The sequence below is a fragment of the Rhinatrema bivittatum genome, chromosome 15 (genome assembly GCF_901001135.1).
Source record: "Rhinatrema bivittatum chromosome 15, aRhiBiv1.1, whole genome shotgun sequence".
In the NCBI taxonomy this organism is placed as follows: Eukaryota; Metazoa; Chordata; class Amphibia; order Gymnophiona; family Rhinatrematidae; genus Rhinatrema; species Rhinatrema bivittatum.
The window spans coordinates 39961477-39983773 of NC_042629.1; the positions used below are offsets into that span (position 1 = coordinate 39961477).

The 22297-nt window shown below is 44.7% G+C and overlaps 1 protein-coding gene across 1 annotated transcript in view; it reads left to right on the forward strand.

The window, feature by feature from the left end:
* Positions 1 to 9624: 9624 nt before the first annotated feature.
* Positions 9625 to 22297, forward strand: part of GAP43 (growth associated protein 43) — an 89460-nt gene continuing 76787 nt past the window's right edge. Inside the window, exon 1 of the mRNA XM_029579267.1 lies at positions 9625 to 9888. Coding sequence (XP_029435127.1) covers positions 9727 to 9888 — 162 coding nt within the window. The 5' untranslated portion in view covers positions 9625 to 9726. The remainder of the gene's footprint in view (positions 9889 to 22297) is intronic.

The window sequence follows — 22297 nt, forward strand, 5'->3', positions numbered from 1 at the left end:
CGGGGATTTACTTCTCCCTCCGGGAGGCATAAATCCCCGGAGAAAGGTAAGGGGGGGGGGGTGTAGACAGGGCCGGGCGGGTGGGTTAGATAGAGGAAGGGAGGGGAAGATGAGGGGAGGGCGTTAGAGGATTCCCTCCGAGGCCGCTCCGATTTCAGAGCGGCCTTGGAGGGAATGGGGGTAGGCAGTGCGGCTCGGCGCGCGCCGGCTATACAGAATTCATAGCCTTGCGCGCGCTGATCCAGGATTTTAGTGGATATGCGCGGCTCCGCGCGTATCTACTAAAATCCCGCGTACTTTTGTTGGCGCCTGGAGCGCCAACAAAAGTACGCCAACGCGCCTTGTTTGAAAATCTACCCCTAAATGTACCTAGTAAAATAACATATTAAAATTAAAAATAAAATAAAATGTTAAAACATGATTAATAAAATAATAAGGAAAACATTTTTTTAATTGGCTTCAACTTGGAACGCTTCTGCATATAGCCAGGTTTTTAATACTTTCTTAAACTCTTTCATGTTACTCTGAAGTCTTAATTCAATGGGTAATGCATTCAAAAGGCCTGGGCCTGCCAATGAGAGAGCCCTATCTCTGACGGATGTAAGTCTGGCCGTGGTAACAGAGGGAATGGTAAGAAATCCCTTTCCAGCTGAGCGCAAATTTCGTTGTGGTGTGTGTATGCGTATAACAGCATTCATCCAGTCTACATGATCTGCGTAGATTGTTTTATGGAGAAGGCATAAGGTCTTAAATTTCATTCTGTATAGATCGCTGTCCGCTCAAGTGAGGAAACTGGCGCCCTTGGGTGGCCCCTAGTGCCTGTGCTTCGCGGGCCGGCTGGCCTGGATGTGGGTTCTTGACCGACTCGGTCTTGGTCACCAGGTTGGTGCCACGCACGCATTGTCCAGAGATTCCCTTGGGGTGGTTGGGAGGGGCGGGGGGGGGTGGGAGGGGCATGGGGGGAGATATTGAAAAGCTTTCAGGGTGACACCGCTGTATTGTATTGTTGTTTTGTTTGTTCCTTGTGCCTGATTCACACAATAAATATATTTTGAAAAAAAAAAAAAATTTAATTCTGTATTCTACTAGGAGCCAATGTAGAGCAGCCAAAACGGGAGTAATATGATCTCTTTTATTTGTGCCTGAGAGTAGCCTGGCAGCCGAATTTTACAGAACCTGCAACGGTCTAATAGAAGCCTTTGGGAGACCAAGCAATAAGGAATTGCAGTAATCTACATTCGTAAATATCATTTTTGGTGCCCTTCTCTGCACCTTTTCTAATTCCAATATGTTTTTGTTTTTTTGGGATGGGATGACCAGAACTGTACACAATACTCAAGGTGCGGTTGCACCATGGCTTGATACAGATGAAATATGATATTTCCAGTTTAATTCTCCATTCCTTTTTGGATCATTCTTAACATTCTGTTTGCTTTTTTGACTGCTGCCACACTAAGCTAAAGATTTCAATGTATTGTCCACAAGGACTCTAAGGTCCTTTTCCTAGGTGGTGACTCCCAAAATGAAACTCAGCATTCTGTACCTGTTGTTGGGATTTTTTTCCCCTATGTGTATCAATTTTCACTTTTCCACATTAAATTTCACCTGCCATTCAGATGCCTGCCTCCTAGTCTCGCAAGGTCCTTCTGCAGTTCCTCACAATCAGCTGCTATTTTAACAACTTTGAATAATTTTGTATCTTTTGCAAACTTGATCATCTCACTTGTTGATCCCTTTGCCAGGTCACGTAAGACTGTGTTAAATAGCACAGGTCCCAGTACACATCCCTGAGGTACTCCAATAATGACCTTTCTCCATCTGCAGAGGAGTCAACTACCCCTCCAGTTCCTCTGAGTGCAAGGCTGGCTTTGGCACCCATAGTCATGATTGTAGGGTGAAGGCAGTGCTCCCCCTGTAAACTTGGACAGTGGGAATTTCACCACCAAAGATTGAGGGAAGGGCTGTTTGGCCAGGGTGACAGAATGATGCCTCTTTGAATTGCTAATGGTGCATAAACCTAAAGTAAGCAGAAGAAGGCTTCTCTTAGATCTGGATTTTTGGCACCCTAGGTAGTTGCTTATGTTGTCTATTTCTGAATACCTGAGAGGACAAAACCACCTCTGTTCATGTGGCTGATGCTGAGGAGACAGAGCACAGACAAGAAGTGTCTGAGGTCTCCAGACACATGCAAGTCCTGCCACTATAATACCCCATACCATTCCCCATGGAAATATCCACTTCTCCCAGTTCAAGTCCTGTTCCCTCTCCGCTTGATAATATCTCAACTGACATGAAAGGATGTGAAAAGTAGGGGAAAACAAAGAGATGGAAGACAGGGCAGAGAGATGAGTGTGGGGAAACTGCTGTCCAGAAGGTTGGTAGGAAGTTACTGATCCCTTACAGGATATAAAACTCAAGTTCAGACCTTAGAGTATCCAGGCCCAACTACTAAAAAAGGCCTGAATTTAAGGCCAAGAAGTATCAGTGCCCCAAGCAGATACTCCATCAGAGGTCTGATTCTTGGAACATCATTTCTCCTGGGTGGAAGAAGTCCCCCAGCGGCTATCATTTGTTGACTTCTCCTGATACTTTCATATTCCTTTAGGGGAGAGAATTCTTCTCCAGATGAGACTGCCGAGGGACCAGTTGGCCCATAGGTTTCCAGGCCTTGGGTGGTTGAAGAGGAGAGGGCTGCTAGCTGATTAGGGTGGGAAGTCTGGCCAGACCTCAGTGGTAGATACTAGGGTGGAATTGTTCAGCAGGGCTTATGAGTCCTTGGGAGAGAGAGCCAGAGGGAATGGCTAAAGAGACATTGGTTTTCAGATTCTATGAGACCTCTGACCTGGCCATGGAATCTGGATCCATGGAAGCATCAACTGCTGGGACAAGGGAAAGAGAGAAAACGCCTGCAGCCTCTTTGGAGGTTGCTCCTCCTCTCCCTGGTGAGAATTTATTTATAAATAATTTTTTAATCACCTAACTGATAAATAAATCTTTCTAAATGACGTACAACATGAAGAAAAACAAAATCAGCACAAATCTTATTCAATTACATAACTATTCTCCCAACAAAAAGATCCCTCCTCAGGAATATTACGCAGAAAACAGTTGTTCAAAATAAATAACTCAACCTTCAGAAACATTACTCATGAACTAGGTTTTTAGTAGTTTCTGAAACCTGAAAAGATCTTTCTCTTCCAAGATACCAGTGATATTGACCATGAACCCTCCAGAAGTATTAGTGGAGAGAGTACATTGCTGGAGGCATTCTTCCCAGCAACGGAGGTTTCCAAAGGAAGGGAGGTAGGGGAAGCAGCATGAAGTACATCATCAAGCTCCTGCTGCAATGGCAAGGCCCAGGCTTCAATTAATGGTGGCCTGGTTCAGTCCTGCTGCTTTCACTCCTCAAAATTGTGATGCTCTAGGTGGCTGTCTAATCCGCTTAGTGCTTCCATTGGTACTGCCCCTCATGATTGTTGGAGTTCATCCTATCATGTCTCTAAGAACATAAGAACATAAGAAACTGCCATGCTGGGTCATACCAAGGGTCAATCAAGCCCAGCATCCTGTTTCCAACAGAGGCCAAACCAGGCCACAAGAACCTGGCAATTACCCAAACACCAAGAAGATCCCATGCTACTGATGCAATTAATAGCAGTGGCTATTCCCTAAGTAAACTTGATTAATAGCAGTTAATGGACTTCTCCTCCAAGAACTTATCCAAACCTTTTTTGAACCCAGCTACACTAACTGTACTAACCACATCATTTGGCAAAAAATTCCAGAGCTTTATTGTGCATTGAGTGAAAAAGAATTTTCTCTGATTAGTCTTAAATGTGCTACTTGCTAACTTCTTGGAATGCCCCCTAGTCTGTACTGTGTTAAGGTGGAAACTTTACTCGCTTGTGCTGGTGTGATGCTCTCCTGCCATCTGAGGGCAGGGACCCTCAGTGGGAATCCTTCTATTCTCAGCTGATCCAGAGACCCACTAAAAACAAACTGTAGAATTCGGCAAGGCATAAATATTCATGAAGTTTTAGGCTGATTCATGGACTCCTCACTCTCTTGTCCATTCTGTGGGAAGGCAGAGTTTGTTTTCCAAGTCGTTATTTGAGTTGTACCACACTGCTGCAGCAGTGGTTTCATTTATTCATTTTTGGATGCACCATGTCCAGAATCCCAGTGTACAGAGCAAGGGACCTCCCCTTGGCTCATGCGAAGATGACAATTTACAAGACTAGGAGGCAGCTCTGGACAGAGAGAAGCCCTTGGATTGCAAAGTCCTGTTCCAGGAGTGATGATGCGCTTGCATCTGAGTGGGGCAAGACATTTCAGTGACTACTGCTTTCAGTGGATGCCTTCATTGATCAGTGTGCACTGAATGGCATGATCTGCTCAGCCCCCATCTCCCAGGATTATGTTTTGAAGTTAAATATTTAATTTTCCCCTTGCACTGTATTTCTTTATTTGAATTGCAATCACATTCTCACTGCTTTTCATTTTTACTTAGTTTAGACTGATTCTTTTTGGTTTTTTTCCTCCCTAAGGGAACTCAATTGATGTTCATGACTGGTCCCATCACCAGATGGGATCAGTTGAAATGGTGTAAAATAGATCTGATTTTCTTTGTGAAAGCAGAGGACAATTAGAACCGCAAGTCCAGGCACTTGATAGGGCAAAAAACCAGGACTGGCTCAGCCTGTTCCTTAGGAGCAGGTGGCAGCCTTGTCTGGATGATGTGCAAACATCATTGTAAAATAAAGCAACAAACATTCACAGGCCAGAAATAGAGACCTCACATGGAAGAATCAGCTCCTTCTAAAATATTCCACATCAAGCTAAAATAGGTCAGACACGGGATGGTTTCTTTTCTGACTATCAGCACCAATGACACAAATTCTCATGCTGTAATTTCAAGGCAGTTCCTATCTATTAAAGATATAGGAAAGGAAAGAATTACCATTCCTGCCTACTCCTGAATTCTGAAGCATGCAGAAGCAGCCTTGGTTTTATCTGCCTCATTCCTTGTCCGTTGTACAGCGACCTCTCAACCCTGTCCTCAAGATCCCACAGCTAGACTGGTTCTCAGAATATCTACCACGAATATGCATGAAATACATTTGTATTACGCTGACCCTCAAGAGTATGCAAATTTTATCTCATGCATATTCATGATGGATATTCTGAGAACTCGACCAGTCGTGGGCTTCCCAGGAGAGCTCTGTGAAGTCCCTGCTGTAGCACAAGTAGGGTTTGTCACCTCACTCAGGTCAGCCCAAATGGGCCAAAGTTGTCCTGGTTTTACTCCATTGCATGCAAGGAGATGTAGCTTTGATTTCCTTAAGAAAAGTAGGGCTACATCTTCATGCATGCAACGGGCCATGGAGGAATGGATCAGCCTCTTTCAGATGATCTGGGTGAGGAGGTAGCAACTCTGGGTACAAGGAGGAAGGTTCCTACCAAACAGGAAGTTGAATACCTGCGCTGTTTAATGCATTCATAAATGATATAGAAATGGGAATAATGTGTGAAATGATTACATTTGTCAATGACACAGAATTATTCAAAGCAGCAGATTGTGAGGAACTGCAGAAGGACCATGTGAGATTAGGAGACTGGGCAACTGAATGGCAGATGAAATTTAATGTAGAAAAGCGCAAAGCAATGTCCATAGAGAAAATATAATCCCAACTACAGGTACATGATGCTTTATTAGGAGTCACCACCCATGAAAGGGACCTCGGAGTTCTTGTGGACAATACGTTGAAATCCTCGGCTCTGTGTGTTCCAGCAGCAGTCAAAATGCTGAGTGTTAGGAATGGAGAATAAAACCGTGAAAATTATATTGCCTCTGTATTGAGCCATATTGCGACTGCACCTTGAGTATTGTGTGCAGATTTGATCACCCCATCTATCACATGATGGGGAAAAGGCTGGTTGATGCCATTTTGTAAGATGACATCGACTGACCCGGAGACTAGGGGGTGCTCTGGGCCCCACTAGACAACAAGGATTTCTTCTAAAGGTATGGGGGGGGAGGGGGCGCACTAGACTACCAGGGACTACGTCTTATGTTGGGATGTTCTTAGGAGGGTAGGATGCCTTTGGAGGGGGAGAGAACCTGAGGGGATTTTTTTCGGAAGGGGAGGGGTTTGGGTAGGGACAGCAGGGTGTTGCCATGTGATTTTAAATGTGAAATTGTGATTTTCTTTTCTTTTAAGCCGCCTCTAGAAGTGGTGAGGTTTGTGGGCGGGGCTCTTCCAAGACCTCTGGGGAAGGGTTTTACACATTGGGGGGGGGGGGGTAGTTTAGAGCCGATGCTAGCCGTTTCAGAAGATGGCGACCCCTTTGCAAAGGGGGCTGCCGTCACAGTTTTTGCCTTTTCCCCACAATACTTTTTATTGCGTTTTTTTTCAGGCCCCCAAGATATTTTTCCCCTCCCATGGTAAAATATGGCATTATAGTAAATGATCCCCTAAGTTTGTATCTGCGTAGGTCAGCAACATGGATAGTTTTACCACGCATCTTCACAGGTGTTCCCGTGGTAAGTTCATGCAGGTACATTTCAGGGGGCAATAATTTTTTTGCAAAACTACCCCCATTCTAGGCCACACTTCCATGTTAATCCATTTTAGAGTCACTGGAACACTGATCCATTGCGACAGGTCCATGTGTGTGTTTGTCCCCCTTCTTTCTTTTTATTTTTTTTTAATTTGGAAGAGAGACTGGTAAGGCTTTCAGTGTTTTCCTAGCCTCTTATTTTGAGCAAACGGGCCATCTCTGTGTCCACACGGCTTGCTTTGTGGAGGTTAATGGGCCACACAACTTTTGTATTAATGTAGGTGTGCCTTGTGCTTGAAAAGGTTGTGAGGCGCTGTTCTATATTATTGAAGCCTAATACATATTTTAATGTTTCTGTCTTAGAAGTGGAGGAGTATCCTAATGATTAGAGCAATGGGCTGCAAAACCAGGGAAGCCAGGGTTCAAATCCCAGATCCTCCTTGTGACCTTGGGCAAAGCCACTTCACCCTCCATTGCCTCAGGTACAAACTAAGGCAGTCATTTACTAAATATTTTTCCCATAGATACAAAATGGGAGAAAAGACGCAGTAGACTGCAAACTCTCTGAGGACAGGGAAATACCTATGGTACCAGGAATGGAATCTACTTTGAAGTGCTTTAAGGCAGATTATAAATAAATATCCCCCCTTTTTCCTTCTTTCCTCCAGTGAGTATGCTTATGAGTTCTTAAGAGTCTGTGGAAGTCAGTAGAATAGTAGATGAGATCAGAAAAAGACCAGTTGCCCAGTCTAGGCTGCACAGTTATTCTAGGCTACATTGCTAAGGAGATACCCTAGCTGCCTGCCCTAGTTTTTCCAGCCTTCCTCTTTGGCTCTCCAGCATTCCAGCCAGACTTGTATATACTGAAAGTTCCTGCACCCAATCCAACACCCATCCCCCCCCCCCCCTTTATCTCATCTCCAAGCCCTGCAACATTCCAAGCAGTTTACCAAAACCAAGGAGTCCACTGCCCAAATATCTGTCATTTTGGTCCTCGAATTGCACAAAGTCACCACCAAACTTCTGGTCGGTTTCTGGGAAACTTGAGCCTGTTGATACCAGCCCAGCTACCCTGTGACTTATGGTATTGTTTGCTCATAGCCTTTTTTCTTTGCCACTTGTTTTCTACTCCTCACCTTGTTGGACAGTAACTGACCACTACCAACCTTGTGGCTGGCTGGTGCCAACTTGGCTACCCCACTACATGCTGTGTCATCAGGTTTACCCAATTCCTACCACTGCCTTCAAAATCTGACCCAAGCATATCCAGGTTCCTTTACATGTAGGGGCAGATTTTAAAAGCCCTACGCACGTAAATCCAGCTGGGGTTATGCGCGCTGAGCCTATTTTGCATAGGCCCGGTGACATGCATATGTCCCGGGGCTTGAAAAAAGGGGTGGGGCGGGGGCGTGGCCAGAGGCCTCCGTAGGGCCTCCAGGCTGGCAGGCGCAACTTGCAAAACAAAGGTTAGGGGTGGGGTTTAGGTAGGGCTGGGGGGCGGGTTAGGTAGGGGAAGGGAGGGGAAGGTGGGGGGGGGGGGGCAGAAGGAAAGTTCCCTCCAAGGCTGCTCCGAAGGGAAAGCCATTGGGGCTCCCCTAGAGCTCGGCATGCGCAAGGTGCACAAGTGTGCACCCCCTTGCGTGCGCCAACTCCGGATTTTATAATATGCGTGCAGCTGCGCACGCATGTTATAAAATCGGGCATAGATTTGTGCACGCATGGGTTGCGCGCACAAATCTACGCCCACGCGTAGGTATTAAAATCTGTCCCGTAATTCCTCCTCCACCTCTGCTGGTAGGATATTCCAAGCTTTCTCATATTCCTCTGATTTTTACAATCATATTTAATTTAGCAATCAGGCACTCTTCCATGTCTTACCAGCAAGTTTTGTAACATTCATAGAGCCACCACAGCTAATGAGGCCATTTTTCAAAATTATCCATCCTCCTCTTGCTCGCTGTTTGGGTTTTAACCGTATGTCTTTCAGGCTCTATATCGTTGTAATAGCCTTTCTCTGAACTGCTTCCATTCTCTCAATGTCCTTCTAAAGTTATGGCCTCCAGAAATGAATACAGTGCTCAAGGTGAGGCCTCACCAGGCACCTTGATAGAGGCAATGTTACCTCCTTTTCCCTACTGATACCTCTACTTATGCACCCAAGCATACTGTTAGCTTCCTCAGTTGCTTTATTACATTGCCTGACAACCTTCATGTCATCTGAGATGATTCTCTTGAGTTCTTTTTCCTGTTTAATAGTTCTTGCCTTAATTGATAAGTGGCTAGTGGATTGTTGTGCCTCTGATATATGATTTTAAACTTTTTTTTTTTTTTTGCATAGTAACGAACCTTCCAAATCTTGGACCATTCTTTCTTTTTTTTTTCCCAAATTGCCTTTTTTTTTTTTCCATCCCTCCAGGGGTGTCTATCGTGTTATAGATTTTTTTTGTATGAATACAATAGCAGCGTAGTTGATAGCACCGTAATCACATTTCTTTATCTTTCCATTATTCTGCCATAGGAATGTCAAAAAATGAATGCAACCATGGTTTGCGGACTTGAAAAAGGATGCATGAAGATTCAGCTGCGTCATTACCCTACGTATGGTCACAGAAACACATGCCTGTTTCACAGCCCTACATCCCACTCCCCTTACCTGTGCACATCACTAAATACACACACACACACATATATATTCACACACACACACACACACTGAAGACTGCATAGCTCTCTTTAATGCAGAAAACTCTGTACTTCCTTGACTCGATTTATGCTTTGACTGGTCTAATGGTAAAGCAGGAGTAATGCAAAATGCAAAAAAAAAAAAAAAAAAAAAAAAAGGGGGGGGGGGTAGATAGGGTGTGGTGGGATGGGGGAATATCCCTGTTCAGTTTCAGTGTATATAGTGGTAACCTCAGTGGGCAACTGGTATAGATTGGAGGTGTTTAAATATTCATGAGGCTAGCAAGGGACAGGGAGTGGGTGGCTGTCTAGAATGGGGTTGGGGGGAGAGAAAGAAGGAGGGGTGCAGTCATTGAGAGCTAGTGAATAAGTCTTGGAAAGATATCGAGAGAGAGAGAGAGAGAGAGAGAGAGAGAGACAGCGTTTGCATGTGTGATGAGCACAGGCAGCGGACCTTACAGTTGCTGCTAACTGCCCTGGTGTATGTGTGTGTGTGCATGTGTGTGTGTGTGTGAAAGAGAGCGAGAAGAAAGGCGTGGAGAGGGGGGAATCAGAAAGGGAGAGTGTGAGGAGGACGCAAGGAAGGAAGAAGAAAGGAAGGGGACAAGACCGATCATGCTGTGCTGTATGAGAAGAACAAAACAGGTAGATGATTTTTGGATTCTCTCTGCTGAGGAGCTGCAAGCTTGGGTGAGGGGACGATGCTGGGGGATCCTTTAACTGCTTCAGAGCTAAAGCACTGCTCGCTCGCTCTCTCTCTCTCCAACTGAGTTAAAGACTCTCAAAAAGACTCGTCTTTTTCTTCATTACCTTTTACGCATTGTCTTTCCTGCATTGGGAAGGTAAATAATTGCAATCCCTGTTTTCAGAAAGGGGTTGAGTCCTTAGATGCGGCTGCCCCGCTATTGAAGCGCTGTGACTTGTCTGCCTGTGGTTTCGGAGGAGGGTGTGGGGTGTGTGGCTGAGGGATGTGAGAATGCAGGCAGAGGTTAGTCTGACTAGGTGTCTCTGTCTTTATGCTGGAGAATCCTGCCCGTGCAGAAAAGAAGCCTGACACCTCCTGTTCTTTTCTTTTTGTGTGGGGTTTTTAATGCATGAATTATATACGAACTGTATATACACGGAGACAGCAGCATGTCTCACTCACTTCCTTTTTGTCTACCTTCTGCCTTTGGAATAGCGAGTTGGTGCTTTAGGAAAGGGTAGGGGCTAAGAGTCTAAAAACCTATTATTTTATTGAGGAAAGAACCGTTAACAGAAAAAAAAACTGCAATTAAAATCAAAATATCTTTAAAACAAGCAGGCTGAATAGCTGGGCAGCAGCTGGTAAAGGCGGACCCCACCCCTATTAACGCTGAGCACGGAGGGAAAGCCCAGTGGGGTACCTGTTGGAAACCAGCTCATTATCTGTACAGGTTCCTGCACTGCACCATTAGTGGGCAGATGCATTTTCAAGGTAAAAGAGGGTTTCTTTCTGCTAATTTAAACAAAGAGCTTGCAACTACGGTTCCACCCGGTTTTTTTTTTTATTGAAGATCTTTTCACTTGCTGAATTCATGGCACGGATGCACAGCTTATATGATGTGCACCTGGGCAGTACCGAGAGCCTGAGTGTGCACGGGGAGGTGGTCCTGGTCTGTATAATTCTTTTAATGTGCCTGTGCAATTGCAGTGTGTGGCGGTCATAGGGGGGGGGGGGGGACGACTCGATTAGAATTCCATATGACTAAAACTGAAGGCGACTATGTTTCAAGATAGCCCTTGCACATCCAGCAGCATTGGGATGGGGAAAAGCCAAGATACAGCAGGAAGGAAGGCAGGCAGGCAGGAAAACAGGACGAAAGGAAAACAAAACCAAAAAGAAGAGTAAGAGAGGGATGGAGGATAGAAGGAACAGAATGCATAGTCCTGTGCACTGTAGCACACTGTACTCTGGATGGCTTGGAAAAGCCCCAGGCTACGTTCTCAGATACTTTGGTCACAGCCTGGCAATCTCCCAGGCTTTTTTTTTTTTTCCTGTCCTTTGATTCTTTAGTTGACAAAAAATGTAGACGTAGAGACAGATAGTTTGGATGAAAAAGGGAGCCATATAGTTGGGGGACAACGAGCTTGGAGGGAGATTCTGCCATGAGGAAAAGGCATCATTCCAGAGCCTTACTGCTCTGTGGCAGAGACAAGAAGACTGAACAGAACTGTATAAGAAAAGTGTTTGAAACTGCCAGAGGGCCCTGCCACCTTCTCTGCCCTGGTACCAACCAATGTCTGATATTGCAAGGTGCTACACCCTGAAAATAAAGACAGGAAACGCATTCATATGTGGGCCCTGTCTTTAAAAGGGCTTCTTCTGTTACGTGCCCATGGGAGAAAACTGTAAGAATATGATATATGCAATATATTATACAATAACTACCTGAATTCCCAAATATATAGACCAATATATTTCATTAGCCTTGCATAAAATACACCAGAAGAAGCAACTTTTGAGATCATTCTTGTATAGAGTCTATACATGAGACTGATATTGTCTACACAGATAAAATATGGATTGATCACAATAGCATGTTTAATTAGATTTATTTTAACATACGATGTTTAATTAAACATGATAAAAGGAGAGAGTGTATGATGAGTATGATACATGCAAGGTCTAGCAATGTTTTAATCTCTTTTTTCCCCCTCCCCAAGGAAGAAAAGGACAGGTTTCCTAGGTTTTATTATATTCACCCTCCCAAAGATTTTCTGATTACAATGGGAAAAGCCCTATGGGAGTGCAAAGGCAATCTTGCACATTGCCACGCCCATGAAATCAAGCAGAAAGGCCCAAATGATGTTTCATGATCTATCCACATGTGTATAGTGAAGAAAAAGATAGAGATAGAGAGAGAGAGAGAGAGCTGCAATAATCCAACTAGCATCTTCTTATGCTGCCTATGGCAGGTGAAATGGCATTAATGTTTCACCAATTAGTCTGCTTGCATGGCATCTATCCATGCCGAGAGAGAGAGAGAGAGAATGTGAGACAGACCCAGAGGCAGCGGGAAAGGGATATGAATTAAGCATCTTTAGTAGCTGGGATTTTATCGCTTCAGGATATAAAATGTCTCCAGCCTCCTCTGGGGATATAAACATAACTTAATCACTCTGCAGATGCTTAACTTGATGATGGTATGTTCTTACCTTTTTATGCTTATAAAATAAATTAACATCTCAGAGGGTTTTTATCCCTTGAAAGATTGCACCAGTTGACCTGAAGTGAAAAGCACCCCTTTGCTTTACTGTACTCTGTTTGTCACAACCATACATCAAAATTATTGGCTGCACTGGAAATATCTGCCTATCTGGCTCCTTAATCTCCATTAGCAAGAAACTGGCTAAAAGGAAGAAAGAGTAGCAGAGTAATCCATGACCAGTTTGGGTTATACAACTCACATTCCAAAACATATTGGAGTTGTCTAGGTCTGCTTAGTTGGTTTGTAAGTAAAGGGCCTGGTTTAGTAAGCTTTATTTCCCGTATTTTACTAAAGCTTTTCTCCCATTCTGTGTCGCGGGGGGGGGAAAGCTTAGCAAATTCAGTCCAGGCAAATGAGAAAGAAATGTTTGGAAATTTGGCAAGACTAGAATCAGGACCCCCCCCCCCCCTTCAAAGAAAAAAAAATATTTCAAATTACATTTCAAGATGTAGTTAGTTGCTCAGCTTAATCAGAAAATGACCTCGCTGTTGGTTTTGGCAAGGTTCGTACTCTGGCTGCTGCCTTGCAACTTGCTGCTCTTTGTCACAAGGGGTCCTCAAGGTCCGCACCACCAATGGCAATTGCTATGGGCGTGTATATGGGAGGAGGGGGGAAGGATGAAAGAATGAGAGAATAAAGGGGATGAAGGAGCTGAGTAGGACAGGTTTTCTACATTTATTACAAAAAAAAAAAAATCAGTACGGAGGATAATTTTGTTTCTCTCCTTCCTTGAATACTGAAATGGGTAGTATGTTTGAAATTTCATTTAAGCCATGGTCTGCTAAAGGGCTAAAGCAGCCTATATTGACCAGATAGAGAGCTGGGGAAGGAAGTAATGGGGGGAGGGGATTGAAAGGAAGTTATTTCAGGTCCTTTTAGCAAAAGCAATGAGAAAAGGCGGGGCAGTAATGTGTTTAATAGGGGAGAGAGCAAGGATGCCTGCTAGACACCATGGACATCCCTAGACTGGATTGGCAGGCAAATGGAGGATAGTAGCAGGGAGGCCCTGGATCCATGTAAAGAAGACCAGACCCTGGTTTGTGATTTAGTATGGTTGACACAACTTAGGAAACATGCAAAAGGTCTAAGTTGGGAAACAGGAAGCCAGTGGTGTGAAATGGTGCACTGGAATAAAACTTTGGCCTGTGTTTTGTACTGTAAGCCATGCTCTCTGAGTGCTTGCTCCAAGGGTGGAGCAGAGGCGGGGCGTGGGGAAAAGGATATATGGAGGATGGGGTGGGAGGGAAAGGGATGTGAAGTAAGACGTGTCAGTGTTATAAATCTTTCTATTCAGCTGTCTTCCCTTACTTTAAAGAAGATCCTGTCCATGATATGGATTTCTCCTCCTCTGCATCATTTAACCAATCACCCACTCCCAATTAACTACAAGCTTCCTGTGCTAAGTAGCCAGAGGCAGTCACAGGGTAATTAAGGAGGCCAGCGATTGCCACTACCTATATGGAAAAACTGCCAGCAGCAGCTGAAGGGTGCTCTATCCTAGTGACATTAAATCCCATTGACAACAGCATTACCCCATCTCATTATTCACCAGATGCACGAGAGCGTCCCTCTCGCTTTCTGTCAGAAGGGAAAAAGCTTAGATCTTTTTTCATGATGACTGAGAAAAAGGTTAACAAATGAACATTTGATTCTGGACTTATTCTGTCCACCCCTTACTTCCTGAGTTTTAGAAAGCTGCTGGTATGATTATAATTTAATCCTCCTCCCCTAAATGTTCTCCTGTCTGATAGAAAGGGCTTTCTGGCTTGTCAAAAAGGCATGGTTTGGTTTCTCTTATCTCATGCCGTAAGACTTATTTTTCAGAGAATGTGGGCTCGACCCCCATAAAATTACTGAGCTATGTAAATGGCTCCTACTGCAAAATAGTTATTTGCTTCTGTCTCCTGTCATCTGCATAACTTTTCACAGTTCTCTAATACAGGCCCTTGAGTTCCACAGCATACCAAGAGGCTTCATTTTTCCTTCCCAGTACTGCTGGTGGAAAGCCAGAATCTTGTAGGTCCCATACTGAAAGGGTGCGTTTCACCCCCTGAGTCCTACCACCTGGCATTTACTGAGATCCAGTGCTTGAACCTATTGCTCTTATCTGTCCCATACTGAGGGAGCTATGTTGAATCCCCGAGTCCCACCAGCCTCATTTTGAGGTTTAACTCCTGAATTCCTTTGACTCATACCGAGTTTATGTCCTTTACCATCTGGTCAGTATTAATGTGGCCTGAGAAGGCATCCAGCAACATATTGTCTTGTCTTCTGGGCCATAATCAGACATAAGTAAAATGTGAGTTGCTTCTGTCCAGTTCCTCAGCAACAGGTGTTCACACAACTACAACTGTTATTGGAGCCAGCACCCTTGTTTGCAGTTTCAGCAAGGATTGAATTGGCCTGGGCCCAGTTTGGCCTTTCCCGCCTTTGAAGCAGTCCTTCCATGTTGTATGCATTCTGTGGATAAACGGAGAATCCCAGCACTTGTCACCAGCACTGATTACATTATCTTTAGGTGGAAAAGAAGGAAGGAAATATTGGCCATTGATAACAGGTGTCCCATATGTATTCAAGTGATTATTATCCTGGCCCGGTTTGTGCTCCTTAGCTTATTTTACTTTTCAGTCTCTGATGTGTTTCCCGCTCAGTAACTGTTCTTATCAGATCGTTATGCCTGTCTCCTCACCTCCCCCAATAACCTTTAAACTGTTCGTCCAGTCTTATTCAAGCTTCTATCATAGACATTAGATCACTTCGTGACCCCAGTACTTAAACTCCCTTTCCTTTTTATTTTCTATAGGGAAACAGGCAAGTTGAAATCTCAGGTAGATCACAGCACATTGTGATGTCATAGCACATTTTGAAAGCTGCCCCCATTGGATGGTAATCATAAACATATTTCTGAACCAAATAAGGAAACTAGACATCATGAAACATTCACCTACCTCCCTGTTTCAGGACAGGATGGTCCATTGCATGTAGGGACTTATAGTTCTGATCTTCCTAAAAGAACGTGGTAACACAATAAAAGATGGTAACACAATAAAAGATGGCAGATAAAGACCAACTGGCTCCTCCTAGTCTGCCCATTTGAGATTCTTCCTTTGGTTTTCTACCATTCTGGGTTTGATGAGTTTACAAATTCCCATTCACCAATCAATATCAGCTGCCACCCCATGTCTTCCACTTGACTTCTCACCACTGTCCTTCTTCAAGTCTGTCCCAAACATTTCCAAAATCTGCCAAAGTTCTAACCTCTATCACCTCTACTGGTGGGCCACGGTATTGAAAGCTGCCAAGAGGTCTAACAGAATCAGTATGAAAGATTGTCCTTTGTCGAGACCCAAAATAAGGTAGTCTGACAGTGATATGAGGAGAGATTCTGTACTGGAAGCTTTGCGGAACCCGTATTGGGAAGGGAAGAGGAGTTTGTTATCTTCGATGTAGTCTGAGATTTGAGTGTTAACTAGTTTTTCCATGATCTTAGCTATGAGAGGTAGGTTGGCGATCGGTCGGAAGTTGTTCGGGTCAGCAGGGTCTAAGTTTGGCTTCTTTAGAAGTGGTTTGAGAGAAGCCAGTTTGAGATTGTCTGGGTAAAAGCCTTGAGATAGAGAGCAGTTTATGATGTCCGCCAGCATTTGAGAGATGGAGTCCGGGATAGTCATGAGAAGTTTGGTAGGGATATGGTCTGCAGGATGAGAGGAGGGCTTCATTTTCTTTAAAAGTGACTGGATCTCTTTGGCTGAGATGGGTTCGAACGAATCAAGATATATAGTTTTGTTGTTTGTTAGTTGGAGTGAACTCAGGTAAGGAAGGGTGGAGTTGGGCAACTGAGTTAAGAGATTAATGATTTTGTTACGGAAGAACAGGGCCAGTTCTTCAGCTTTTGATTATGCTTGATTGATAGGGATAACTGGTGCGTTGATTTGGGTTAGATTGGAAACAAAGGCAAAGAGCGCTTTGGCGTCGAAGACGAGGTCATGGATCTTGTGCGCATAGAAGTTCCTTTTGGATCTGGAGGTGGAGGTCTTGTACTGGTGGAGTGCCAATTTATAGGCGGAGAGTGTGCTCATACATGGGGCTTTACGCCATTTGCTCTCTTTCTGTCTTAAGCTTTGTTTCAGATTTCTGAGTTCGTTGGTAAACCAGGGGTGTCTTTTGGGCGAGTTGGTGTTGGGTTTTTTTGTTACAAGGGGACATAGATTGTTAGCTATGGATTCAGTTATTTTGTTCCAGGATAGGAGAGCTGTGTTGGGGTTGGTAAGATCTATGCGAGTAAGTTGTGAGGTTAGTTGATTGCTGAGGTCTTCCGATGAGCATGCTCGTCTATATTGGAAGGAGGGTTGGGGTACGTGGACCGATATGGTTTCGTTTATTGTGATCCTGGTGGAAATTAGTGTATGGTCTGACCAGGGGACCTTCTTGCAATTCAGATGCGAAGAATGCTTGATGCCTGAGTTGACGAAGATTAGATCCAGCGTATGGCCTGCTTTGTGTGTGGGTTTGTTGACTATCTGATTGAATCCCAAGGCTGATAAGGCAGTGAGGAAAGCTTCGCAGCTGGGTGAGAGAGTGAGGTCATCTACGTGTAGATTGAAATCTCCCAGAATTATTGCTGGGGCGTCCAAATTGATAGTGATAGTGATTAATTCAATGATAGGAGAAGTGTCTGTTTCCAAAAGGCCCGGGGGGGCGTAGACTAAAAGGATTTGAAGATGGTCTGATGTGAAGAAGCCGATTTCTAGTTTAGGGTCTGATATGATCGAGTGTTGAGTGAATCCGAGGCCTTTTTTTTGTTGCTAATAAGATGCCCCCTCCTCTTTTTTTCAGTCTGGGGAGGGAGAAGATGTTGTAGGTCTGTGTTGGTAATTGATTTATTATTGCAGTATCTGTGGGTTTTAGCCATGTTTCAGTTATAGCACATATGTCTGGCTTGGTGTCTAGAAGGTAATCATTGAGTATCAAAGATTTTTTGGTAAGGGATTGCGCATTAAAAAGAGTTAGGGTGAATAGAGTAATGCCTAGAAGTTGAGTGATTGGTGCAATTAGGATAGGCGTAAGGGTTATTAATGAGCGCTGTCGGGCTTGCCTGGTGGGATTACCTGTTGTGGGTGTATGGCGTTGAAGGATAGGGATAGTGGAGGCTGGACGCATTTTGGCTTGTTGTGCCTGAAAGAGGTAGACTGGCTGTGTGGTTCAGTGGAGCGCTGGGCCGAACATGGTAGGTTAAGGTTATATGGCAGTAAAGAAGACTGGAGTAAGTGCTTAAGGGGAGAAATTGTATGCGGTCAGGCAAGGGATGAGATGGCACTACGGTGCTGCATGAAGGGGCGCACAAAGGGGCGCGACGCCTAGCAGCCGCGTGTGTTTAAAGGGCTCCAGGGCTCTCTCCTGATTGGCTGCCCTGCGGATGGTCTGGATTGGTTGCCGGCCCAGAAGTGGGCTGGAGACGATGCGTCTGTGGGCAAATAAGGACTATTTGCCCATCTAGTCTGGCCAATTCACCCCTTGTTGCAATGCCACATAGCCCAGCTGATCTCTGGCTCTCTCCTCACATTTTTTCCACTAGGGATCCTCTGTGTTTATCCCATGTTATTGGTTTTTTTTCTAAAAATTCAGTTAATGTTTAGTCCATTTTGGGTATCCACCATACTTTCCAAGAAGAAATATTTTCTGATGCTGCTCCTCATTCTACTCCTACTAGAGACTCATATTATGGCTTCTTGTCCTAGAGAAATTTTGCTCTGAAAAATTTTCTCTCTCTGTGTCACATTTATATCTTTAACGTATTTGAATGTTTCTATCATATCTGCACTGCCTCTCTTCTCCTCTCCTCTAGGGTGTTCATATTTGTCTCACATCACATGGTTTTTGGTACAGACCTCACATCATTTTGGTAGCCTTTTTGTGGGCCACCTCCAACCTGTCTATATTCTCTTGGAGATACAGCCTCCAGAACTGGATGCAGTATTCTAAGTGAGGTTTCACCCACAATTTATACAGAGGCATTATTACTTCCTTTTTTCTACTGGTTATGCCTCCTTCTATGCATGCTAGCATCCTTCCGGCTCTAGCCATCACCTTATCATGCTGTTATTCTACCTTAAGATCATCAGATATGATCACCCTGCGGCAGGTTTGGTGCTTCCATTAGGCAAACTAGGCAGTCGCCTAGAGCGCCAAAGGTTTGGGGGAAGCAAAATCCCACCCAGAGAGGAAAAGCCAATGCTACCAAAAAAGGGAGTGCTGTGCTGGAGCTGCCACCAATAAGTAAGTTGGAGATACATGACCGAAGCTTTGCCTAGGGCACCAAATACTCTTGTACTGGCCTTGCCCTGCAGTCTCTCATCTGGTCAATGCACAACAGTTTCACATTCCCAAACATGCTCAGCTCCCTTGGATTTCTGCATCCTAAAAGATGACTATACTTTCTTGCACTGAATCTTAACTGCCCATCACTCAAATACTTACTAGATTTTCTCATTCTGACTACTTCCTCAGATGTATCCACTCTGTTACAGATCTTCATATCATCCACAAAAAAGCAAACTTTCCCTTCTAATTCCAAAGAACTGGCCCCAGGACTGATCCCTGATGCATTCCATTACACTATCTATCACTCAACCAGTTTCTAATCCAGTCTACTACCATGGGACCCACCCCTCCATGCTGCTCAGTTTATTTATTATCTTCCTATGCAGGACAATATCAAAAGCTTTGCTGAAATCGAAGTAACCCACATCTACCACATGCCTTTGATCTAATGCTCTAGTCACCCAATCAAAGAAATTTATCAGTTTTTTTTACATGATCCCCCTTAAATAAAACCATACTAATCCAGAATCTGCAACCAGCTAGACTCCATTTATTTCACTATCCTTTTCTTCAGTAGATTCTCCATTAATTTTCCCACCACCCAGGTAAGACTGACTGAGTTGTAGTCTCCACTTTTATAAAGAAGGATTTTCTCCAGTCTCGCAGAACCACTTCCCTTTTCAAATATTTATTGAAGAGTACCTTCAAGTGGACCCTCAAAAACTTCTCTGAACTCCCTAAACATCAAAGAATTTATCTCATCAGGCCCCATGGCTTTGTCCTTTTGCGGTTTTGCTAGCTCTTCGTAAACCCTTTCTTTCATAAATGGTGTTGCAACATCTATTGTCTTTTGGTTGCCAACCACCTCCTCCTCAGGTTGAGCCCTCAGGTGCAGGTAGCCAGTGAGGCATGAGAACAGGGGTAGTCCCTGATACAAACAAGAAGAAAGAAGCCTAAGCAGGAGGCTGGAGCACACCAGAAAACCAGGAACATGAAAGAGATCAAGCAGGATTGCTGAAGGCATCCGAATTCAGGTTAAAAGGATGGAGCCAGAGTACAAGGATCAGGAAGTAGGATCAAGCTCTGGCAACTGACCGATGAAAAGCCTGTCTAGGCAAGAAACCAGATAGCCGCTGGAAGGAAGTGAGGAGGCACAAGGCAGGGAGAACTGGATAGATAGACCGAGCAGCTCACGGCGCCACCTGAAAGCTGGAGGTAAAGTTGGCAATGGATCCTCACAGATGTAGCCTCTACCCCATTATCATATGTACCCCTATCAACAAATCAGCAGCCGATCACCAATCCCTTCTTCAGTAAATACCAAACAAAAGTATTTGTTTAGCATTTCTATGTTTTCTCTATTACACTCAACAGAATTCTCCTTTTTCGCCTCCTATAATCCACCTTTCACTGACCTACCTGAAAAAGTCTTGCAGCCTCATTTTACCATCTTCGATATCCTTTCTTCTGTTTTTGCCTTCATTCTCCTGACCACTTTCACCACTTTGTTCAGCTTTACCAGATATCATATGTTCTTCTTTGTGAGATCCGTTGTACTTTTTTGAATGCTCATCTTTTTGCCCTAACTTTATCAGTCAGCTCTTTGGCAAAACCATGCCAGTTCCTTTTTCTATGACTTTTATTAGTTTTCCTGACATGGGGATTTGTTGTCCTTATTACAACTCCTTTTTATTTAGCCCACTGTTTTTCCAATTTGTCTACCACTCCCAGCCAGCATCTCTTCAAAATGCTTCCCCATTTTACCAAAGTTAGTATTTTTGAAATTCAGTACTTTGAACGTCGTGTGGCTCTCCTCTCTGTCTTAGCCCATTATATCAAATCATACTTTCTGATGATCAGTAGTGCTCAGGCGGGCGCCTATCTGGACAGTAGAAACGCTTTCTGCATTTGTAAGTGACAGATCCAGTACTGAATGTTGCGTCCGTCGGTGCTAGACGGCTTCACCCCATTTGCCTCACCTTGTTCACGGCTCCTCCCGCTTCCCTTGGGAAAATGGCTACCACCGTGTCTACAAGCCGACCTCTCTGGCGTCCCCGGAACGGCTATGGTGCTGCCTCCCACCATGCTCCTCTCAAGGGCCTACGAGGATGCGCGTGTGCATGCCACCCACGTCTTTATTCCAGCATTGGCGCGAACCTCGGGGGCGTTCCCCTCTACTGACTTCACGCCATCCAGGTACATAGCCTGTACTAAGTTGCTAGCTCGTTGAGTTAGCAAAGGATTGGTCTCGGCCAGTCTAAGCTACTCTGCCGCTTCCGTGCTGCCGCTGGAAGCTCTATCTCTGCCCTTCGAGATATTGCTAACCTGGGTACCCGCTCCTCGGGGGCTCTCTGCTTTATTTCAGGTGCCTTACAGGGATCAGGTACTCGCTCCTCAAGGGCCTGCTCTCCCTACCTCGGTGCCTGTACCATCTTTTTCTACCTGGTGGAATCGCATACCTACAGCAACCATCTAGTGAGTAATCTAACTCTCAGTCTATCTCATCCATAGTACTGCCTTGCTGGGAAACCTACACCGGAATTCCCCTATACCAACGAGGTGAGAAGGGTCCCCTCTGCCGAGGGTATCTGAGACTGCTACATCCAGACTACCTCACTACTGCCACCTCTGTTGGTATACTTCAAGCTGTATAAATAGAGAACTAACTCTGTGTTTGTGCATCCTGCGTTTATCCCAGTACTGTGGTGCCTCACAGGGCTCTTCCCCATGGGCGTGGTCATCTGCCACAGTACCCAAGAATCCACCCAAACACCGCTTAACCATAACAGATTGCTAACTCCATGGATTCGGCTCAGCTCACCGCATTGCAGGCGATTCCAGGCCTGGCCCAGCGAATCTCCGAACAGCAGAATGTGCTGGAGAGTTTGACTACTGCATTCAACTTGCTGCACACAGATGAATTTACACACCACCACAGGTAAAGAAGCTACACCGCCAGAAGTGACTGTCAAGACTATTGTACCTCTATCTGCACTTACATGCTTCTTGGGGGAAGTTTGGAGATGCAGAGGTTTTATTAATCAGTGTTGCATGCACTTTTCCCTGCAACCTAGCCATTTCCCCACAGCTTATGCCAAGACCACTTAAATCTTGTCTTATCTGGACGGAAGAGCGTTGACTTGGGCCTCTTCGCTGTGGGAGTGCAAGGATCCTATTCTACATGACACTGAAGGATTCCTCGAGCTGTTCAAATCAGTTTTTGATGACCCTGCCCGGTATACCACTGCAGGATCTTCTTTGGTTCACCCGAAGCAAGATAATAAACCTTTAGCTGACTTCGCTATAGAATTCAAGACACTGGCTTCTGAATTACATTGGGACCCTAAATGCCTGAGGACCCTCTTCTTTGAAGGACTGAACTCTCGTCTGAATGACGAGCTTGCTGCTCGTGAAATGCCTGAGACCTTGGCTGAACTAGTGAAATTGGCAACAAGGATTGATCGCTGACTTTGTGACAAGGTTCAGGAGACCAAGACTCCCAGAAG